This window comes from Castanea sativa, chromosome 10, assembly GCF_040712315.1.
Source record: "Castanea sativa cultivar Marrone di Chiusa Pesio chromosome 10, ASM4071231v1".
In the NCBI taxonomy this organism is placed as follows: domain Eukaryota; kingdom Viridiplantae; phylum Streptophyta; class Magnoliopsida; order Fagales; family Fagaceae; genus Castanea; species Castanea sativa.
In genome coordinates, this window is record NC_134022.1 from 1,052,293 (window position 1) to 1,072,565 (window position 20,273).

At 34.5% G+C, this 20,273-nt stretch overlaps 1 protein-coding gene across 2 annotated transcripts; it reads left to right on the plus strand.

The window, feature by feature from the left end:
• Window positions 1–813: 813 nt before the first annotated feature.
• On the plus strand, window positions 814–20,254 carry LOC142612620 (protein ENHANCED DISEASE RESISTANCE 2). 2 transcript variants are annotated; one of them, XM_075784732.1, is made up of 22 exons: window positions 814–1,106; window positions 1,218–1,292; window positions 1,407–1,460; window positions 2,082–2,147; window positions 2,382–2,485; window positions 3,195–3,262; window positions 3,336–3,458; window positions 3,627–3,667; window positions 3,760–3,860; window positions 7,666–7,761; window positions 8,770–8,834; window positions 8,923–8,994; window positions 9,122–9,277; window positions 11,122–11,348; window positions 11,428–11,467; window positions 11,586–11,740; window positions 11,850–11,951; window positions 14,554–14,598; window positions 14,701–14,841; window positions 17,908–18,003; window positions 18,137–18,238; window positions 19,920–20,254. In XM_075784732.1, exons 1-22 carry the CDS (start codon window positions 960–962, stop codon window positions 20,025–20,027), a joined length of 2,184 nt encoding a protein of 727 aa, XP_075640847.1. In that variant the 5' UTR covers window positions 814–959; the 3' UTR covers window positions 20,028–20,254. The 2 variants fall into 2 exon arrangements, with proteins under 2 accessions (XP_075640847.1, XP_075640849.1); XM_075784734.1 differs by having other exon boundaries at window positions 3,342–3,458.
• The last annotated feature ends 19 nt before the right edge of the window (window positions 20,255–20,273 follow it).

The window sequence follows — 20,273 nt, forward strand, 5'->3', positions numbered from 1 at the left end:
ATAATATTACAAGTAAAGTCATTTTGGCAAGTAGGTTCATTGTATATTCAAGTTAAATATGTTATATATTACATAAGAATACAATTCATCTAATTCTTTGTCTTTGTTTATTATTTTTTAAACCTTGATGTGACTTTAAAAATGTTAAAACTTTAAGTTCGTTGATTTAATTTTCCTAAATTGTAAAATAGCCTACTATTTTTAATTTCCTAAGGCTGTGCTAATAGGATGATGCAAAATTATGGTTTAGAGAAGGCGGTAGACGTAGGCAATGTGTTCAAAAAAATGAAAGGCAATCGGAGTTCCATGTGTTGTATTGATTCAAAATATGAAAGCACCACCGCGCCAAGATAGATAAAGACCCCACCAGCCAATCAAAACAGTCCATTTTGGTGCACACCTTCCCAGGACACTCACTCTCCTCACCTTTTACGTGGGATCTCTCAAGTGAGACTTTTGAGTTGAGACTTGAGAGTAGTCACCACCAGTCACCCCCTGACCCCCCCCCTCTTTCTCTCACCCAAACTTTAAAAAAAAACATAAAAAAAAAAAAATCCTCACGCGGTCCTAGAGTCTAACTTATCCCACCACCCCCTCCTCCCTATACGGCGTCGTTCACCGATCCCGGCTCGACACGTCAATTTAAAAATATTATATAAAAAACCTCTCTCTCTGATTCACTCTCTCTCTCTCTCTCTCTAGATTTTCTTCTCGAAAATCAGAATTTGAATTCCTGGAAAAGAAATTCAATACAATATTCCGCGGAATCTGAAATCCTACTGCTCCTGACTCCTGAGTGAGTGACGAAGAATAACAAGAAGAAGAAATGAGCGATCAACAAGTCACTTAGTTAGGTTAGTTAGGTCGGTCTCTCTCCTTCTCTCGCGCTGATCTGATCTCGCGGAATTCACCTCGAAAAAACGATTCCGCGAGGGAGAGAGATTTATAAGAACGAAACGATGTCGTCTTCGTCGAAGGTAATATACGAAGGATGGATGGTCCGATACGGCCGGAGAAAGATCGGACGGTCGTTCATTCACATGCGCTATTTCGTGCTCGAGTCTCGCTTGCTCGCTTACTACAAGCGAAAGCCCCAAGACAATCAGGTACTCACTTTTTTACTCTGCTTTTTTATTCTGATTCTTTTTTTTTTTTGCTTTTAACAAAAGGAAAAAAAAAAAGTGAATTTTTTGTTGTTGTTGAAAAACGTGACACAGGTTCCAATTAAGACTATGGTAATTGATGGAAACTGTAGAGTGGAGGATCGAGGGTTGAAGACTCACCATGGACATGTAAGTTTGTTGTCAGTTTCACAATCAAAGACTTGAATTGTATATGTATTGTTAATAAATTGTGAGAGTATCGAACTGAAATCTATCTATCTTCTTTATTATTTGTTGCTGCAGATGGTTTACGTTTTGTGTGTTTACAACAAGAAAGAGAAGCACCATCGAATTACGGTCTGTGGTTTAAGAATATATATATAAAATCATTGTCAATTTCTTTTTTACAAATCACACATTTATTTATGTGCTTTTTACTCTTATTTATTTAGTTATGAGAGCATTTAGTTAGTCATTAGAGAAACCTTGGACCCTTTTTTTTTGGGTTGTTGGATAATTCGATAATAGGAGGTGGGGGGATTTGAAATTTTGAACCCTGAGAATCTCCATTGGAAGAGAAGGTATTAGGTGAGACGGGCGTATAAGCCCATTGTCTCCGCTTGGGTCCCACATGTTAGTGAGACAATGGGCTTATATGCCCGTCTCACCCAAGATTTTTTCCCATTGGAAACGTCTGAAAGTGTCAGTTGAGCTACAGTGCTCTTGGTCTACTGTGTGGACTTGTAACTAGCAAATGATATCTATATTTTTTGTGTGGATATGTAATCAATAAAGAAAAAGAACCAAAGTGGGCATAGCACAAGTATATGGTTCAATTAAAAAAAGAGACCCCCTTAGGCCTTTTCAGTCCTTTCAATTCAATTAAATTACACTTTGGTCTTTGGAAATTTGTTTGGCTAGCTTTGTGTACTTTTTTCGTTGTGTGATAATATCCATTGGGTTGTGTTCTTGTTCCAGATGGCAGCATTCAACATCCAGGAGGCATTACTCTGGAAGGAAAAGATAGAGTTTGTGATTGATCAGGTCTGTTGTTTTCAAACTTCGCGGTTTTAATTTTCCAACTAATCTGTGTTGTTGATCTGCTCTATGATATTGTGGCTCCCATTATGTCTTTTGGGTGAAAATAAGAATGTCTCTGGTGAATCATTAAAACTTGTTGTTTACCAAATTTTTATATATTTATGTGCAGAAAAATATATGGTTCCTGCATTGTAATGTTCAGCGCATATGGTACTCATTGAATGTTTATGTGTGCAGCATCAGGGATCACAAGTTGCAAATGGTAACAAATATGTTTCTTTTGAATACAAACCTGGGATGGATAATGGAAGGACTGCTTCATCATCTGACCGCGAAAGTCAGTAAGTACTTTACTAAATTAACTTTTCTCTTCTTCTTTTAGTTGTTATTATTAGTAGATGAAATTTATTTCGATCCCCAGCAACAGTGATATTTTTTAATACCTATCAAAAAAAAAAAATTTATGTGTAGTATTTGCATTATGTTTCAATTCTATTAAACGTTTAAAAGATTTGACTGATATAGATTAGTATTTTAGCTTTGTTTTCTGCACTTGTTTTTGTTATAAACTTTAAACTGCTATTAGAGAAATGATTCTCTGCATTTTATGTGCAATGTTAGCATAATTGTTTATGTTTCTGGATTTGAATATACCTATATTAGATGTTTTTTTAGACTTGACAGATATAGATTTAGATATTTGCTAGTAATTAATTTATATATACCTGTTCTCTTTTTTCCTTTTAAAATCTTGTATTTAAATTTTTGTTTTTTGATAAGTCAAAATCTTGTATTTAATTCAACATATCTCTGGCCTAAGATTAATTTTTGTCATGTTGCTTTGTTCATGTGTGATTGGGTAATGTTGGTTTGTCTTGTATCTGTTGCCTTAATACTGTTTATGCAGCTTATGTTGTGTTTTTGATTGCATTACTGAGAATTGTTCCGTATTCAATATTGTACTCTTGTACTTTGTATTGCTTATAAAATACATGATTTTTATTTGTTCTCCCTGCTTCATAAATAATAATCTTCGATTCTTTTGTGCAGGTTCAGTGCACAAGAAGATGAAGATGATGCTAATCCAAATTTGTTGCGGAGAACAACGATTGGAAATGGTTTTCTTTAAATCCTTTTTTTTTTGTTCCAGTAGATGCATTCTCTACTTGAATCTCATCATCTTTATATAAGTGGCAGGTCTTCCGGATTCAGTGTTTGACTGGACGCGTGAATTAGACTCGGAATTATCGAACCATAATACTAACAATCAAGCATTTTCTAGAAAGCATTGGCGTCTTCTCCAATGCCAAAACGGCAAGTATTTTCTTACATCCTTTATTAGCAGTTTAGCTCAGAATGAATTTTTTTAGAAAACTTGCTTAAGGAATTGGATTTGGTGATATGATTGGTGTATGATGCAACATGTAATGGCATGGCCGAATAGATGAGTCACTTATGATTTCTTTTTGTTAACACTGACAGGACTTCGCATTTTTGAAGAACTTCTGGAAGTTGATTACCTTGTATGGCATTGTTTCTTTCTTTCTCTTACATGACATGATTATAATTCGGTTGTTTTAGTTCAAGATCATTTCTTGTGGTTTTCCTTCTGCAGCCACGAAGCTGTAGTAGAGCAATGAAGGCTGTTGGTGTTGTGGAGGCTACATGTGAAGAAATATTTGAACTTGTTATGAGCATGGATGGGATACGGTTTGAGTAGGTGTTTTCCCTTTTCAAATAATTCTTTTACAGATAACCCTAAAAGCGCATTGCTGTACTGCCCTTGTTGTATGCAGCAAGAGTCCACTATGTATACCTGCATGTGTGCATGTTCATTTTTAGGAACATTTACTTAGACATCTGGAACCTTTGTGCTATTTATACAAGAATACATATAAAAAACTTTGGTTGGAATATTTAGTGGTTCCCTCACAAGTAGTAGGACATAAAGACCTGTACAGTAATACTATCCTCTAAAATGAGTGTTGCTCAATGTATTGAATAATTAGGGATTTTCTATGGGGAGGGGTGGGAAATGAGTTTAAATATCACCTGGTTAGTTGGAGGAGTGCCTGTGAACCACTTCAAAATGGGGGATTAGGCATCCGAGACTTGGTCCTTTTTAATAAGCCCTGTTGGGGAAGTGGTTGTGGTGGTATGCAACGGAGAGAGATGCTTTTTGGAGAAGGGTAGTGGACACTAAATATGGCAGTATGTGGGGGGTTGGGGTTCTAATAATGTACAGGGGTCTTATGGGGTTTGACTTTGGAAGAGTATCAAGAAGGGGTGGGATATGTTTAATCATTTTGTCAGCTTTAAGGTGGGTGATGGCTCTTCTATTAAATTCTGCCATGATTCTTGGTGAGGGGGGCTTCCTCTGAAAGATAATTTCCCAGAGTTGTATGGTATTGCACATATAAGAGCTGCATTGTGGCAGAGCTAATATCTTTCTCAGGGGATAGATATCATTGCAATGTCATTTTTACCCAATTGGTGCAAGATTGGGAGTTAGAGTTGATTGCCTCCTTTATGGATTTGATTTAAAGGGTGGTTTAGGATGTAATTAGATTATGGGCATTGGGAAAAGCAAATAAATATGCAAAGGTGGAACTGCGGCAGTTTGTGAATCCTTGTAGTGCAATTGGCATTTCTTGGTGTTTTCAACAGAGGTGAGGGTTCCAATCTCCCCTCCTCCATTGTAGCTATAGAACTACCAAAAAAAAAAAAAAAAAAAAATTGAGTTATGTACTCTATTTGAAGGACTATCTGAAAGCTAGAGGGTTTTAAAACAGTATTTCTGGTGGTCGTTGAAATTGATGCTTTTTAATTGTGGGGAGTCAGTGGATCATCTTCTTCTTCATTATCCTATAGCTTGAGAGTTGTGGTCGTTGGTGTTCTGTTTGTTTGGAATCCACTGGGTTATGCCTCGCAAGGTTATTGAGTTGTTTGAGTCTTGGCAGGGTAAGTTTGGACGACATCGAAGCATAGATTTGTGGAGACTTGTGCCTCATTGCTTGACATGGTGTATTTGGTGTGAAAGAAATGCTAGAAGTTTTGAGGGATGTGAACACTCTACGCTAGAGATTAAGTCTTTTTTTTACACACTCTCCTTGATTGGAGTGTGGTCTTTTGTCATCTTTCTTATTCTTCCCTTACTGTTTTACTTGATCGTTGTAATTTGAGTTCTTGATTTGTGCCTCCATAGTAGATTCCCAATGTACTCGGGTTGACTGTTTTTCTTTTTTTAATAAAATTTTTCGTTACTAATAAATTTTTTTTTTTTTTTTTTTTTTTTTGTGGGCGGGCTTTCATCTTATTATATGCTTTATTCCTCTCTTTGGGATAAATTTTATCTTCTATTGGTTAACCAGTCTTGGTTACTTTTCTTGGATTATACTTTTTACCTCTTGGCTAAATCTCTTTTTGTTTAGAAAGCATTTTATGGAAAATTGACCCATTATTTGAACAAATAATTTACATTTTTGTAATTTCAAATAATTATTTGAACAAAAACTTTCATCCATGGAACCCTAAATTGGAAAACAATGTCTATTTATTTGGGTCATTTAGGAGCCTCAGATCAAAACAGATCCCAAATTCTGAATTTACGTGACCAATTGAATGAGACTTGAGTAAAAAAATTCACTGGTGGTCAATGGTTAGTCTATGGAGAGAAGGGGGGGCATGGGAGAGAATTTTTCTCATGGTGTGGAGATTATTTGTAGTGATTTGTTGAGTATGTGACGTTCTTGTGAAATGTTTCCACTCTATTGAGTTTGTTTTCTATAGATCATAGAAAATATATCATCTTGGCTTGCGATTTTTATTGTACCGAACACCCGGATATGCAGAAAATGTTTTCCACTAAAACAAACAAGGCCTTAATTGCCACAGTTGTGCAATCACAACTAACATCCTTTTATCACTTTTATTTTTTATTTATGAAACAAATTTTTTTTTAATTTTATTTATTTTTAGAATTTGATAGTTGGAGAAGGGGGATTTGAACCCTAGGTGTTTGTTGGAAACACTAGGAAGTGCTGATTGAGTTACAAGGCTCTTGGCTTAACATCATCTGTCACTTCCTATATGTTGAAGCATGCATTATATTGAAGATCAAGTGTCTGACTTTACCTAGCCAAGATCTGGAAATTTCATTGTTGGTCCGTCTGCTTCTATTTTAATTAGTTTTCTGAGGACTATGCCAGATTACCTCATTATGATCTTAAGACTCATGGTATCATAAATCTCCTGCCTTGCTCATGTGCAAGGAAGACTTGCTGTAATATTTATTGCCCAAGTCATGTTCCATGGTTGCAAGTACTTTTGAGATGCATGACCACATCTTTCTCTGATGCCTTTCAGACTAAAATGAGGGAGCACAAGAATTAGTAATAATGACTAGCAATTGTCTTTAAAAAATTGACTAGCAATCAAGTATGCCATTTTCTTATAGGTTGTCCAAATACTACCTCATGCTTATTCTTAGTGATTGATAATCCCCTTTAGAAATTAGTTCATGATTTAGGGATTTTCCCCCAAATGGCATTTACTGCACAGTCAATAGCTACTGAAAATTGTTGAACCATTGAGATTAAACCAGCCAAAATTGCATGGACCTGATGTCTTGATGATAGAAAATAACTGCAGGAAGCAATTCCTTAGGGGGCTTGTTTTGGAAGCTTGAAATCTCTTTAGGGGGTTGCATACAAGATCTTTAGCATCCTTTGTTTTTCAATGTCATAGGTAGCTGCAGGTCCGCTACTATGCTCTCTCTATGCATTCATTTCATAGAGTGGCATAAGTGAGTGAACTAATGGGCTGTGCTTACACCCCAAGTGTTTTCTTTTAAATCATATGCTGCTCTGTGAACTAGAGGGCTGTCATATGCATTGATCTACTATACGATTAGGGGTTTTCTACAATGTTAAATTATGTTGTTTGGATTTATTTTTTATTTTTGAAGTTATAAATTTCTAGGATAATAAACTCATACGCAGATGTTGTAGAATGGAATATAGATTAGTTCGCACATGTGGTACTCAGACTCTCAGAGGTAATTCAAAATAGTTTAAACTGATATATTTTTTCAAGTTTATAAGCTTTATTACGCACGGCTTGCATTTTATTCTATTTTGGATCTTTTGTTGCTTCATTTTGTTATTGGCGGTCTTCATTTGCTATTTAATTGGAATATTTTGGTGATTGGCTTCTGTTGTAAAAGGTGTGTTAATATTTATGTTTAAATCTTAGTGTTTCATGTCTGTGTTTAATACAACATTCAGACATGTATTTCTGTCCTTGTGTGCACCTATATGACTATGTCCATGTAACATGATCTCATGTGGCTTTAGAACATTTGAGTTTCTCTGTTTTCTTTTCTAAAAGATTTTCTTTGTGGATCTAAAAAGCTCCAGAATGTTTTGACTTAGCCCCAATTCCATGTTTAAAATACAATTTTCTTGTCTTGTTTGTACTTCTAAAGTTTTGTTTTTTTCCTCCCTTTCCATGCGTTGTACAGGTGGGATTGCAGTTTCCAGTATGGTAGCTTAGTTGAGGAGGTAGATGGACACACAGCATTACTTTATCACAGACTTCAGTTGGACTGGTTTCCGATGTAATGTTCTCTCCAAATTAATGTGTTAGAATTTATATAATTTTTATATTACTGCAGGCATGAGTTAATAGATTTTTGAAGAAAAATTATTAAAGCCTGGTGCTCCTTTGCTTACCCAATTACAGCTTCCCAACTGATCATAAAGTGAGCATCTGGATGTGTTCTAATATCTGCAAGTTTATGTCGTTGTGTTACAAAATTTTTTATACCCTCAAAATAATGGTATTTGTGCGTGTGTTGTGGGGATATACCTAATATGCATTGTTATAGTGTTTTATTTGAGGAGTGCTAACTAGAGAGGTTGCTCATTGGAGTTGGGAGTTTGAGGGATACTCCCAGTGGTTTCACCACCTCTTGTGGTGCCTGGGCACCAGGGTTTGAATCCAACCAGCGCCCCTCCCCCTATATACCTAGCCACCCCCCCCCCCTCCCTCCGAAAAAAAAAAAAAGGAAGCTGCTCAGAGTTATTAGCAAGACAATGACACAGGAAAGCTGTTATGGTGTGGACTAGCTTGCTTATGTCTAAACAACCTATATCACCTTAAACTTTATAAAAGAATTCTTTATACTGTATGGAAAATGTCATAATTCTCTCTAAAAGTTGTTCCTAGTACGTGTTTTTAACTTCAGCTAGTGCTTTAGGAACATCATTTTGTTAATTTGTTTTTGTCTAGGTTGAATGTTTGGATTAACTGGGCTCTTTTGCATTCTTATCCTTGAGAACACTTTAAAAATGCTTTCCCCCCCTCTTGTAAGTCTTCTAGAGGACTTTCTATCTATTATAATTTCATAATTAATTTTGAATACCTGTTATTTTAACTATTTGTGTTTGACTCTTTGTTCAAGGATAAGTTTTTTCTCCTTTTAAATGTCATATCATAAAAATTTTTTTGTTGTAGTTTTAAGTTTTAGTCGTTTCAGTTGTCAGAAAGAAAGCTTCCTCCTTCCTTTCTAAAATCATATGCATAATATCTCTTTAACTGTACCTACCAATCCATGCTGTTGCAGGTTTGTGTGGCCTCGTGATCTTTGTTATGTGCGATATTGGCGCCGAAATGATGACGGAAGTTATGGTAAGTGTTCTGGTTTTTTACCTCTTATTTGGTCGCCATCATTTCTTTTATTAGAAAATTTCACGTTTGCTTTCTTGTTGTTTTGCAGTTGTCTTATTTCGTTCTAGGGAACATGAGAACTGTGGTCCACAGCCAGGATATGTACGGGCACATATTGAGAGTAAGTTCCTTGTTATCTTCTTTGTTTATGCCTGAGGCATAATTACTAAGAATTTAAGAGATGGAAACCATTTGTTTCGTTCTCTATATTGAACCATGTATAACATTATGTATTTGAACTTTCCCAGGTGGAGGATACAACATTTCACCTTTAAAACCTCGAAATGGGAGACCAAGGGCACAGGTGCAGCATCTTATGCAGATTGATCTGAAAGGATGGGGTGTAGGTTATGTATCATCATTTCAGCAACACTGTCTCCTTCAAATTTTAAATAGTGTCGCTGGTGAGTTCCTTCCCCTGCTTTTAATTTGTAAAATTTGGAGTGTTATTGCATGTTGGTATCATTTTTCAATGTCTTTGTTATGTTTATATCTAACTTCTCTCTGCTTTGGCTATTGAGGGGAGGTGGGATAGGAATTTGTGATTGTGGGGTTGGAATTTGGGTGATTATTGTTGGATTCTGGGTTTTCTTTGGTGCTGTCAGCGTCTAAACTATTAAAGTTTTTGTATTAAAGAAATAATATAACTTCAATAGAATTTAGAATCCCCAGTTTCTCACGAATAATACAAAGGAATGCCTTAGTCACTGGTAATGTGGGTTTGCAACTTTTTTGTTCATAGTTGCTTGTCAGCCCTTCAAACCCAGGCCATCAGCAATTCCAACTTGTGCCAAATTTTTTTGCATTCACTTGCTATACAATACAAGAGCCTGTGACAATCCAATTTTTTTGAACACTGTTACTATAGCAACAGTGTTCAACTGCTGTTCATAAAGTTTTTCTTTTGTATAAACTGAATTGCAGTTTGCATAAAATTTAGCTTTTACTATTCTTTCTTGTCCTAGGTGAGATTCCAGCTAGAAATCATGATGCAGGCAGCAAGAAGCCAATATTATTTAATTCAATTTTAAAAGCCAAATAATTTTGTAATTTTCTGGTTTATAGGGATGGGTTGTACTAATAGTCCATTGGGTCTAATTTTGGTTTTATTTGAGTTTAGTTATTTAATTTGGGTTTAGTAGTGAAGCCCAATGAATTTAAGGCCAAGTCCAAGTCCTATTAGAAGTTTCTAGAAGTCCAAGTTTCATTAGGAATAGGTTTTAGTTATCTATTTTTATGGATGCAATACACTCAATTCGAGGAGAAGAATACTTTTATTTTTTATTAGGAATACGTTTTAGTTATCTATTTTTATGGATGTAATACACTCAATTCGAGGAGAAAGAATACAGTTTTTCTTAAAAAAAAAAAAAATTTAGGCTAAGAAGCTTTATTTGAGGGTTGTGTGATACAACCTTCTTCCAAGGAAGTCCTAGGTATGATGCACACATGGATATGCACCTATTTTTTTCTGGCTAAGTAACACATGGATTTTTCCCCTTTTAAACCGTAAAAAATAAATTTCAAAACCCTAAGCCTCCCATCCATCAAATAGCCCCAAATAACCCAAACAGTTACATTAATGTGGTTAATGTTCACAGCCCTGGAACAGCAACGCAGATCTTGGGTTTTCCCCTTTGTTGCATCCGCAAATCTTTACTATTACTTTTCGCAATTAGAAACTCTATATATATATATATATATATATATATATATGTATATATACACTATGTTCTAGCCATTAAATTTCAGCAATGATACAAAAGAAGACATGAACGCGTGCACGGCCCCAACTGCCCCCGGGGGGGGGGGGGTTGTGTTAAAATTTGTTACTTTTTTGTGAATGAGCGTCGGCTTAAAAGGCATTTTTCTCTTCCCACAAGAATGGATGGATGGTGAGGTGGTCAAAGGCCATTGGTGCATGTGTAATTTACTAATAAAGAGAAAATGTTTGCAACATTTTAAGGACTTTGTTTGTAATTTCAGAGTTTGATGTACTGCTACCCATGTACAACCCCCAGTGTACCTGGAATTTTAATTTATACAATTTCATTATTTATCCAAAAAAAAAAAAACATTTTAAGGACTTTGTCTCTCTTTTACTTATTAAAAAAAGGGATTTTCTTTTCTCTTTCATCTTTGTTTCAATTTAAGTGCACTCTTCAGCAGATTGCTGTCACTTTTCTGTATCACTACTGATCGTTTGTGTTTTTTTTCCCTTTCCTGCTTAAAATCTTGTTTGTGGTAGGACTGCGTGAATGGTTTGCCCAGACAGACGAGAGGAATGCTGCTCCAAGAATCCCTGTTATGGTTAATATGACATCAGCTTCTGCATCCTCAAAGAAGGGTGGGAAATCTTCCCTTCATCCTAGTGCAGCTACTGATCAAATAAATGGTGCAAACAGAAATTCAGTGATGATGGATGAATACTCTGATGACGATGAGGAATTTCAAATAGCTGAGGCTGAACAAGAGGTTTGATTTGCTCAAATGCCTGGTATTTTCTTTATTTTCTCTCTCTGAAGTCTGAATGTAAGTTATTCACATTTTTCAGGCAGACACACCTGGGCTTGAGAGTGATATCAAGAGAACAGGTAGATGATCACTAGTTCTTTTGTTTTTTTTTTTGTTAGAAATAAAAAATATTGTAGCAGATATATAGATATGGAACTAAGTGGAAGATCTGATCACAATATTTTTCTTGAATTGAAGCCTTGGAAGAAGAACCAGTGGACCAAATTGATTTGTCCTGTTTCTCGGGAAACCTCCGGCGTGATAATCGTGATAAAGCTCGTGACTGCTGGACGATTTCAGATGGAAACAACTTTAGAGTCCGAAGCAAGCATTTTTGTTATGATAAAACAAAGGTTTCCTATTAATTTGAGCTATTGGTTAGATTATTGGTTTTTTGTGGTTCAACTTTTAAGACCTTGTTTGCCTTGCTCTAACCAATTGTTGTCAAATATGTATTTGAAGATTCCTGCAGGAAAACATCTAATGGATCTTGTAGCTGTAGATTGGTTCAAGGACACAAAAAGAATCGACCATGTTGCTAGGCGTCAAGGATGTGCAGCACAAGTAAGTTTAGAAGCGAAACATTGTTTGGTTGTGTACTATTTTGCAGTGGATTGAATATATACACTACCTTGTTTAAATGTATCGTTGTTTGTGAGTACTGAGTATGACGTAGAGCAAGCTTGATATGAAAACTAATGCAGCACAAAATTCTCCTAAGAAATTTGCCTTAGGAATCAACACTTAGAGTTGACTAGAGTTGGCAGAAAGCCATTGGAATAAATTCCGACTGAAATTATTCATCATGAACTTGTTTCCTTAAGAGTGCAATAGCTTGCTTATGTAGACTATTATGACTAAAACCTAATCCTAATTGACTCGAGTCAATGACCAATTATTGAATCACAAAAATAATCATGACTCTAGGAAATAAAATAAAATACTAATAACTTAATTAACCAATAATGTCTAAAATAAAGTAAAATGGGTAAGTAGTAAAAATAGAGTTTAACAATTTACTAAAAATAGTGAATTTTTTGTTCCCTAGATTAACGCTCACTCAAATGCATGATATTCAAGGAGATATGGTAATGATTACAAAAAGCACCAATCCAATATCCAAGAATGTTGGTCCATACAGGATATTGGAGAAGATAAGTTCTAATGCTTATGTCCTTGAGTTACAATAAGACATGGGTATTAGTAATGTGTTTAATGTTGAAGATTTAACATTTTATACTAAACATTATGTTAATGTGTATGAGGCACATGCTGTTGTAGTTAGGTTGTCCCCAACCTCTAATGTAAAGGAAGAAATTTAGCATTCCCCTAACTTAAAGGAAAAAATCAAAGATGTTTGGTAGACATCGCAACATAGGGTTGTGGAGGGCTGTCCCACATTGTGTTTTATGGTGTTTTTGGCGAGAAAGGAACAGTAGATGCTTTGAGGGAAAGGAACGGTCGATTCTCGAGATTAAATCTCTCCTCCTCCACTCTTTGTTTGATTGGAGTTCTGTTTTTACTTTTTTTCTTGTTCTAATCTTTTTGTTATACTTGATCATTCTAATTTATGAACTTGATGTACTCCTATCCATGTACACTACCGGTGTACCTGGGTATTTTGATTAATGAACCTTCGTTATTTATCAAAAAATAAAATAATAAATAAATAAATTTTATCGACAAGAGATGGTTGGAACCAGAAATACTTGGTTAAATGGAAGAATTCTCCACTCTCGGAGTCTACTTGGATTACTGCTAATGAGTTTCCAGGCATCAATGGTGACCTTGTGTTTTCATTCCCTTTTTTTTCTTGCAAGCGTCAGAGATTTTCCAAGTTGGGGAGAGATGATGGGGAGCCTAATTGACAGCTCCCTTTGAACGCTTATAAGTGACGAGGGAAAGTTGGTTTTAGTGCTCAAGCACTTATTTGGGATATTTGGATGATGGAGAGCTCTCTTGGGAGCTTGTTTAGTTAGTCTAAGTTAAATTGAGTTTGTTTGTTTGTTTTTTAATTTTTTTGATAATTTGATAGTTAAATTGAGTCCTTTTTGGTTTAGAAGTTCTTAAGAACTTTTCCTTTGTTATTAGGGTACTGGAAGAGGTTTGGATACCCTAGTTTCTAAAACAAAAAAAGAAAATAAAAGTAATCCTAGTCTTTCTAGGAATAGGTTATTTTGGAGGCCTAATCCTTTTAGGAAAGGATTTAGCAATAGCCTATATAAAGGATCTATTATAGTCAATAACATTCATAGTGGGATTATTTTAATAAAATTCCAACAACTTATTCAAGTGTCATTGCCTTCTTGTGGTTGCTTAGTAAGGTGAGATTGCCTACTATTTTATCTTTCTTTATTTCTCATTCTATTCACCTGTTTTAACACTAAACAACTATCAAACATATTCAAGATCCAATCTTTTTAGTATCCAGTCTTTCCTTATGTCTTTCTGCATGAGGTTGGGGTTTTTGAATATACATTTTTTTTTTACTTGTCAAAAAAGAAAAAAACCTCAGACCCCATTTAAGAATCCTTCAAGATCTCATTAAGAAATCTAATTTGGTGCTAAATTACTAAAGATTCTACATCACCTTCTCTCATCTTGTAAGATCAAGGTGGAGGGTGAGGTTTTGGATTGAACATCTACAAAATCAGAGGACGGGCCTTGGTACGATGGCGAGTGCCTTCCACCAAAAGAGATAGGTCTCTAGTTTTAGTTTGGGAATCAGCCTCTCCAAAAACATTTGAGAGGAGGGCTGCTTACCATAACCTCTCCCATTCCCTGCAAAAGTGGGAGTTTTGTGCACTGGGTATGACCGTGTAGTCTCATGTGTGCGTACTTTCCTTTCTCAATGATGTGTGAAGTCGAATAAAGGTTTTATTGACTGTAATAATTCTAAAACGTCGTCAGACATGATACTATAGTATAGTCATTATTGCACTACCACCTTAATATATGGGGAATTGACAACAGGTGTAGATTATTTATTTTGTTCTACTTGCACTTGGATGTTTCTCATGAACTTTGGAGAATGGAGTCATTACTTGACCAAGATGATACGGTTCAATTTATAGTGATCAATCCATTTGATTTCAACTACAATTTATTTGTTGTTAATTCCTGAATAGGCTCTATTGATGTTTCTTGTTTTCAAACATTGATATAGGTTGCCTTGGAAAAAGGGCTTTTCTCTTTCATTGTAAATTTGCAAGTAAGTTGATTTTTTTATCATAAATTTTCATTCAGCTTCTTGTGACTTTTATGCTTAAATGTATCGGGAGTTTGCAGTTGAATTAATGCTTTAATCTTACAGGTACCTGCTTCAACACACTATAGTATGGTATTTTATTTTGTGACAAAGGAGTTAGTTCCTGGATCCCTCTTGCAAAGATTTGTTGATGGTGATGATGAATTCCGTAATAGTAGGCTGAAGCTCATCCCATCAGTTCCCAAGGTATTCGTTTCATTTTCAGTTCTATTGTGCTCCTCTTGGGGATTGCCTTCTCTAGAAACATCCTTTCATGCACTCTATCACACTCATGCCTCTATGCAGGCATAGATTTTATGCATGCATGCCATGTAGATAATAATGCCAAGATGTTCAATTCCCAAGGACTCTTAAATATTGGCTAGCTAATTGATAAATTACAGGTTGTCCCAAAAGCAAGTTTAAGTTGTTAGGAAATTGTGAATTTAATCATTTAATCATAAACTCCCCCTTAATAAATGGGGCCTAATATGTAGGATTTTAACATTTTAAATGGAAGGTAGAGTGGAGACAGGATTCGAACTCAGAATCTCCTGCTTTGATACCATGATAAATTAACGATTGTCCTAATAGCTTAAACTGTTAGGAAATTGCGAATTTAATCATAATTTTAACACTAATAATGCTAAGATGTTTGATTGTTTGATCTCTCGATAGTCAATACTTGAATTTTAAGACATTGATTCTTAGATCACTTGTTGATTGGCTGAAGGCGTTAGGGGATTGTACTTTTTTTCTTTCTTTAATTTCATGGAGTTACGTAAATTTAGACTTTAGTTTTGTATTTATATTTTTCCTTTTACCTAATTCTTGTATACTTCTCTTGTACTATGGCTACTGCCTTGTTGTTCTATGAATATAATTTCTGTTTTCAATCTGAAAGGCATCACATATAAAAGTTTATAAAGTCTTGGTGACAAAGCTTATCATCAGGGATTTGTATACATGTTTTGTTGTATCGTGGCACATCCACTTTAAGGATATTTCACTAGTTAAATTTTAGTCCTACTAACTTTGATGTAGCTATCATTTTGGTCCCTCAAGTTTCAAAATTTGCACCTAAGCCCCAATGTTGGTAAAAGTGTCAAGCGCAATCAAGCACATAGGCTCCAAGAGCCTATGTGCAAGTACAAGCGTGTGCACCTGATTGAAGTAAAGCGCACAGTTTCCAAATGTAATATCTCATAACTTCTAATAGAAATATTTGTAATATTCAATAAAAAATAATAATAACTCAAAATTTGTATACTTTACCTATTAGGTATTTGTAATTGTATAATGTTTTTAAATTTAAAATTTACTCAAGTTATTTAAATTCTTAAAATTTTTATATAGTAAATTGAAAACAATTTTCAATGCTCAATATCATAATAATCTAGTCATAGAAAGTTTAAGCATAATATGTTATATAATTCTCTTGTGCTTTATAAAAGTACATAATCATGATAGTTATGATCAAATGATGTATTTGGTTCAATCAACATACATCTAAAAGTCAAAGACCAAAAACCACAAGAATTGTATATTAATCTTGTTCGTATCTTATGACATGTAGATAAAAAGTTTGTTTGTGTAATGCAACACACTTAAGGATAGTGGTTGTGTAGTAAATCATTGGTCCATGTCATTTCTTTCAAGATTAAGCAATTAATTTTGATGATCCATATCTTTTTTGGCAATAAAATAAAAAAGCGTGCCTAGGTGTGCTTCTTCAAAAAGCTCTAAAAGGGGTTGCCTAAAGCACCCTTCATTAAATGAGCCATTTTTTCACCCATTAAAGCATTGAGAACTTGGGGCTTAGAGCTTTGAGCTTAAGCCTAAAGCACGCTTTCGCTGCTAAGCCCCCCTAGACTTTCAAATAGTTGTTATTTGGTACCTTAAGTTTCAAAATTTGCAATTAACCTTGTAAACTTCCGAATTGCTGTCATTTTGGTTCTTTGAGTTTAGGGGCAGTTAATGGTCTGTAGTTAATGGAAGTTGATGTTGGGTGGGGGCTAATCTCACAGCAATTTGAAATTTCAGGGGGTTAATTGCAAGTTTTAACACTTAAGGGGATAAAATGACAGCGACACTAAAGTTAGACAGTAAAATGTGTTTTACCTTAAAGTATATGTTTTTACACGTTTTTTTTCATTGATTCACTAATTAAAATTTATATTTCTAAAAGGCTAACTGTAAAGTTTTTACTCATGATTTTTGTAATTTTTTTTTTATATAATTAATATTGTAGGTGGCCTGTGAATTACATGCATTGATTCACTTACACACAATTTTGGATTTTGGACACTTCTTAAATACTAAAAATTTGAACCTATCAAAGGTGCATCTATCATCCAAAGCCAAATCCTAGCCCCTTGCCTTAAACTCAAATGAAGTTCAACCTAACCAAGAATGTTCTTTGGAGTTTTTTTTTTTGGGGGGGGGGGGGGTGGGGGAGAGGTGTTTAAGGAGAGCTCTGCTCGTGCCCTTTCCCCCATGTCTTATCTGAATGGAGATGACTGTTGTGGGTCGTTGTTGTTTATTATTCTTGACACCATTTACATTTTTAACTAGATTAATTGTAATTCAGTTATATAACTTCTTCAGTTTGCTTAAATGCTTAACAGCAAGGTACCTGGCCAACGAGCTCTAGCTCAACTTTCTCTTCCCACAAGAATGGGGGAGGGGGTGAGATTGTAGGTTCAAAACCCTTTCCATGTGTAACTTACCAGTAAAAATAAATAAAAACATGAAATAAAAGGAATTGCCAACATAAGTAGTTGTGTAGTATTTTGCATTCAAAATGCTATGCTTATTAATATGGAGTAAATTTACTTTTTATCACTTCAAGTTGGCTCTTGTTGGTATCCATTTTTAGCTCTCAAACGTAGCTCAATTCCAGCAAAAACAATTAAACCAGTGGAGTGGCCTGACCATTTGATTACCATATGCTTTTAAGTCATTCCATGTGACCTCTAAATTGTTTGATGCCTCTTTGTTTCCCCTGTACCTTGTATATGCACACGGCAGGACAATCTTCAATGATGATAATTTTTTCTTCAGTTTGCAGGGATTGCTTTTTTATTTTTATCCCCTTATTTTTTCAAATCGATGAAATTTAATTTTCACAGATATAAGAAATTGCTTTTCCTTTAGTCCTTTCTAGGGTTCTTGTGTCTGCTTTTTGTTTCTTTCCTTTTTCTTCCTTATTGACCTATCAAAAAAAGAAAAGAAAACCTAACTCTTTGTTATCTCATGTGTTGAATCGTGCAGGGCTCATGGATTGTGCGGCAGAGTGTTGGGAGCACCCCCTGTCTATTGGGAAAAGCAGTTGATTGTAACTATATCCGTGGTCCTAAGTACTTGGAAGTAAAGCTTCTCAATGTCTTTAATACATAGTTAAATTCTTTCTGGCTAGTTTTTAAATGAGTGATTTAATAGTGAAGCTTATCTTAAACTTTTATTTTTATTGATATGGTTGAACATTGTTAATCTTCTGTAGATTGATGTTGACATTGGTTCTTCAACTGTTGCCAATGGAGTTTTGGGTCTTGTAGTTGGTGTAATTACAACATTGGTGGTAGACATGGCTTTCCTTGTACAGGTATGGTTATTTTAATGATGATATTATCTCAGCTTTTAGTTTACCAGGGGAGACTGCCACTGAAGTCTTATATCGTCACACTTATACATTTGAGCAATCAATGTGGTTTAATTAAGTGCAACATTTTATATGGTAGCTGGCCACTAAAGTTAAATGAATTATTGGGAAAACACTTGGTAAAAAACTATATTGGATTTGATATCTTATTTGGGACACTTGGTATAAAATTAGAGTGTACTGGTTTAATCCTTTTTTGAGCTTCCACTATTATTGGTATAGGTGGGTTAGTTGGGTTAAACTTGGTTCTTACATGAACTTCTGAAGTTTGACCACCCAACCAATCCAAATTCGTACGACACCCTTATGTCTATTGAGGCTAAAAGAGAAGCTACAAGCATTCAACTGTATGAAGGAAAGACAAATTGAAGCAAGAAAAATTACAAATTTTTGTTTTAAGAGTTTTAATTTTTTATGTGGATATTAAAAATGAAAGGAAGCACAATGGATTTCTCTTTTTAGAGTTTTCTTTGGAACTCACTCATGGACAAAGACTTTCATGCTTTTGAAATCCTTTTGTCCTACAATACCTCTCTCATGTTCTAATTTATTATTATGGGCTAGACGATTAATCCAGGGGAAGTATAAATACCAGTTTTATTTATCAAAGGGGGAAAAGAAATGGAAAGAAGAAGGCCTAACTTTATAAACGTGTTAGGCTTGCATGCTGTTGGAATCCTTTTGTCTTCAATTTTATTTTTACTCATTGAACTCTATCCTCAATTTTTGTTGACTATGGGCTGAGGATTATAACATGCCTAACCTTGTAAATTTGTCATGTGAGCACACTGATGCTGCCTGTAAAATACTCGATAGCAAACTCTGTTTATTTAACATTATATTTACATTACAGTTATAATCTATTACTAGCAGTATGTTTATGCAATGCACAGATTAATAAAACTTTTCTAATATTATCAAAATTTAAAGCTTAATAAATATATATATATATATATATATATATATTTTTTTTTATTGAAAATATGCAGTTAAGTTAAACGGCAGAAGCACTTAGTTTTATCAAAACAAAAAATTATGGTAGATGATTAAGATAATATAAAATAAATAATGAAACTTGTATAAATTTCTTAAAACTGTAGTTAGAGTTTTGATTGTAGTAGTATGTTAAATCTTTTGAAATTTGGCAATTGAGTAAATTAATTTCTAATTTTAATAGTACTTATAGTGATCTATGGTGAGGGAAAGTCATATAATGTAATTCCTTATGATATGATGTTCCAGTATAATCTATGATAACTATTTATCAATAAATTAGCTATTAATTTTTTAAATTGAAAATATTTCTTTCCTTTGGAGAAGAGCACACTCTTACTTGAAAGGAATGGCTTGAATTCTGTTTTAAATTCAGCTTCAGAGTCAAAAACAGGATAGATTTATAAATATTCTTTTTAATATCCAGAAAGTTGATGTGATAATCTTATAGGTGTGTTTGATCACTGATGTGATGCAAGAGAGGTGGCTCTAACATGTGATTCAACTGACTTCTGCCTTTCAGGGCTTGATACAATTTATTATATTAATCTTTTTTTTTTTTTTTTGAGAAGCAATTTATTATATTAATCTAGAGCTAAAGAAATGGTTAAATGACTGTTTTAATTGACAGGCAAATACTACTGATGAATTGCCGGAGCGGCTGATTGGTGCTGTCCGTGTTTCTCATATAGAGCTTTCATCGGCTATAGTCCCCAAGCTGGATCTAGATCCATCATGACGACCCAAGAATAGAGATGACTGACCTGTATTGAATTTTTTAAAATCATTTGTTAAGATATAAAAATGTATTTCATTTCCCATTAGTTTCCTTATTGTGATTAGCAGAAAGTATGTTTGTCAATGTTTTCCAATTGAATTTTGTATAAAATAGTAAAAACAGAAGCAGGGTTTTTTCTACGTACGGTATTAAATAAGAATTTTTTTTTTTTTTTTTTTTGATAAGGGTATTAAATAAGATTACAGG

Bases quoted from the DNA above. Each gene is read 5' to 3' on its own strand.
- LOC142612620 (XM_075784732.1), top strand. From the start codon at position 960: ATGTCGTCTTCGTCGAAGGTAATATACGAAGGATGGATGGTCCGATAC. The intron at 1,461-2,081 runs GTCTGTGGTTTA...TTCTTGTTCCAG, and splicing joins AGAAGCACCATCGAATTACG to ATGGCAGCATTCAACATCCA. The intron at 14,842-17,907 runs GTATTCGTTTCA...TGAATCGTGCAG, and splicing joins TCATCCCATCAGTTCCCAAG to GGCTCATGGATTGTGCGGCA.